This window comes from Protobothrops mucrosquamatus, unplaced genomic scaffold (genome assembly GCF_001527695.2).
Source record: "Protobothrops mucrosquamatus isolate PMUCROS unplaced genomic scaffold, P.Mucros_1.0 scaffold9466, whole genome shotgun sequence".
Lineage (NCBI taxonomy): Eukaryota > Metazoa > Chordata > Lepidosauria > Squamata > Viperidae > Protobothrops > Protobothrops mucrosquamatus.
This window is the reverse complement of record NW_015395257.1, coordinates 7,992-10,526: the sequence shown is the minus strand read 5'-3', so window position 1 is coordinate 10,526 and position 2,535 is coordinate 7,992. Positions and strand designations below refer to the sequence as shown.

General features: G+C 51.1%; 1 protein-coding gene across 1 annotated transcript in view; it reads right to left on the bottom strand.

Moving 5' to 3' along the window:
- Positions 1–320: 320 nt before the first annotated feature.
- LOC107300987 (golgin subfamily A member 2-like) overlaps positions 321–2,535 on the bottom strand; it is a gene marked incomplete at both ends in the record, with an annotated part of 9,977 nt that continues 7,762 nt past the window's right edge. Inside the window, 4 exons of the mRNA XM_015830260.1 lie at positions 321–670; positions 1,385–1,475; positions 1,558–1,665; positions 1,800–1,892. Of these exons, the coding sequence (XP_015685746.1) occupies positions 321–670; positions 1,385–1,475; positions 1,558–1,665; positions 1,800–1,892 (642 nt within the window). The remainder of the gene's footprint in view (positions 671–1,384; positions 1,476–1,557; positions 1,666–1,799; positions 1,893–2,535) is intronic.

Sequence of the window (2,535 nt, the reverse complement as noted above, 5' to 3'; positions counted from 1 at the left end):
CTCTAAGCAGGCAGTCTTCCACTTACGACCGGTCTCTCATCAACCATCCAAAGTTATGACCTACTTAAAAAAAGGGGGAATTATAATCCAGTTCCAATGGTCGTGACGATGATTTACAACGGTTTATGGGATCCACAGTGAACCCTTGGCTGAATTAACCAAAATCAGCTCTGTCGTATGACTGACCCGTTTCACGATCGTTAAAAGACTTACGATCGTAATGGGCAGGCTACATTACAGTCGTAACTTGAGGAGGAAATGTGTAAGTCGCCAACAGCTGGATGTCGGCTTCGGATGGGGGGGGAGGGGAAGACACGCACCAGTTTGACAAATCCATTCTGCAGCTCCGCCAGCTGCTCCTTCAGCTCCCGGTTCTGGGTCAAGGCCCGGCTGATGGTGGCTTTGTCGCTCTGCATGTTCTCCAAGATCTGCTGCTTGTCCACGTCCTCCTCGCTGTGGCGCTGCAAGGCCTTCTCCAGCTCTTGAAGCCGCTCCTCCTGCTCCTGGTTGAGTCGGCTCATCTGCCCGTTGTCTCGCACCTGGGTCTGCCATCGGTCCAGCAGCTCCCCCTTCTCCTTCTCCAGCCGAGCCAGCTCCTCTTGAAGGTGCAGTTCAGTCGGCGAGGGCCCCGGGGCAGCAGGGGCGGGCTGAGTCTCCTGGGGCTTCACCGCTACGGAATCCAGTGGAGAAGAAAGGCGGGTTATTTACAAGTCACGCCCTTGGATCCAGGCAACTCTTCTCCAGAAACTCAGTGGCAAGCCTAGCTGGAAACAGGATGGTTCTCCAGACCTTCCCACCCCATGCCCTGACCACCCTCTTGGAGCAAGCACCCAACGTGCTGCAGCAGAGGGATCTTACCACTGAAGGAAAGACTGCTGGATTTAGGATATTCTTTTTTTTTTAGCGTACTACAATACCAATGCACATGGTAGTAGTAGATACGGCTGCCTAAGACAGCCCTGCTTGGTTCAGATGGATGGGCCAGAGGGGGCGAGCTAGTTCCCCACCAGAAAGAAAGACGGGACGGTTTTCCTGCAGCACCATCCGAGGCCCTCTCTCCCTCCACCAACGCTGCCTTGCAAAGGGGCACTGCAACTGGGAAGGCCCAGCGCCAGCAGGATTCTACCCGTCCGCTTGAAGCACCGGTTCCTCTCCCCACTGGAGTGGTACCTATTTATCTACTCGCACAGAACATGCTTTTGAACTGCTAGCTGGGGAGGAGCCGAGCTGAGTGACGGGAGCTCACGCAACGCTGGGACTTGAACCGCCGGAGCAAAGACCGTCTCCAGCGACATTAAGTCACCCCCCGATTCAGGAGATGGGTGGGGGTGAATCGGGTGACTGGAAGGGGGTCTTTTGGGGGGTGGAGAACACCAGCATTTACCTGACTGACTGCTCAGCAACTCTGAGAGGTTGGCCTCCAGCTCCCCAATCCGAGTCTCGCTGAGTTCTTTCTCTCCCGTCAGAGTCCGGACCTGTGGGAAACCCAGTTGGGCCAGCCTGAAGGGCAACCTCCAAACCATTACAGGATCTGGAAGGATCTCTTAGGAACCTTACCTGTTCGGAGAGGAGCTCGACTCGCTGCTGCCAGATGCTCCCTTCCTCCTTCAGCCGCAGGACGTATTGATCCCGTTCGGTCTGCAGTTTTTGCAAAGACTCTGACAGCTGTTGAGCAAGGAAGAAGGAAAGAGAAGAGACGGGCGGTGCCAATCAGACTCTACCAAAAGAGTTGACGACTGCCATCGAGGCCAAATCCCCGGGCTCCTTCTGGAGGCATCCCCTCTGGACGTCCACCTTACCTGGGCAATTTGGCTTTCTAAGTTGGCTCTTTCCTCCAGGGCTGCCTGCAGCTGCTGGGCAGCGGCATCTGAGATCCCTGGTTGGCTTGAAAACTAGCAGAGGGGTTAAAAAAAACCACACACAATTATCGGAGTCCTTTTTTTTTTTTAATATAAATTTTATTAGTTTTAATAGGGGTTGGGATAAGGATTGGGGTTTGGGTTAGGGTTTTCCAAGGTAACTTTTTCAATATTTAGCAAACAGCATATTATCTGGGTACATGTATTTAACTAAGAATAATACAGTTGCAAGAAAAAGTATGTGAAGCCCTTGGGATAACGCGGAATTTTGCATGAATTGGTCATAAAATGTGCTCTGAACATCATCTAAGTCACAACAATAGAAAAACACAGTCTGCTGAAAATAATAATACACAAACATTACATGTTGTCATGGTTTAATTGAACATAACATGTAAACATTCACAGCACAGGGAGGAAAAAGTATGTGAACCGTTGGACTTAATAACTGGTTGACCCTCCTTTGGCAGCAATAATCTCAACCAAACGTTTCCTGTAGTTGCAGATCAGACCTGCACAACGATCTGGAGTAATTTTGGACCACTCCTCTTCACAAAACTGTTTCAGTGTAGCAATATTCTTGGGATGTCTGGTGTGAATCGCTCTCTTAAGGCCATGCCACAACATTTCAATCGTGTTGAGGTCAGGACTCTTGACTGGGCCACTCCAGAAGGCG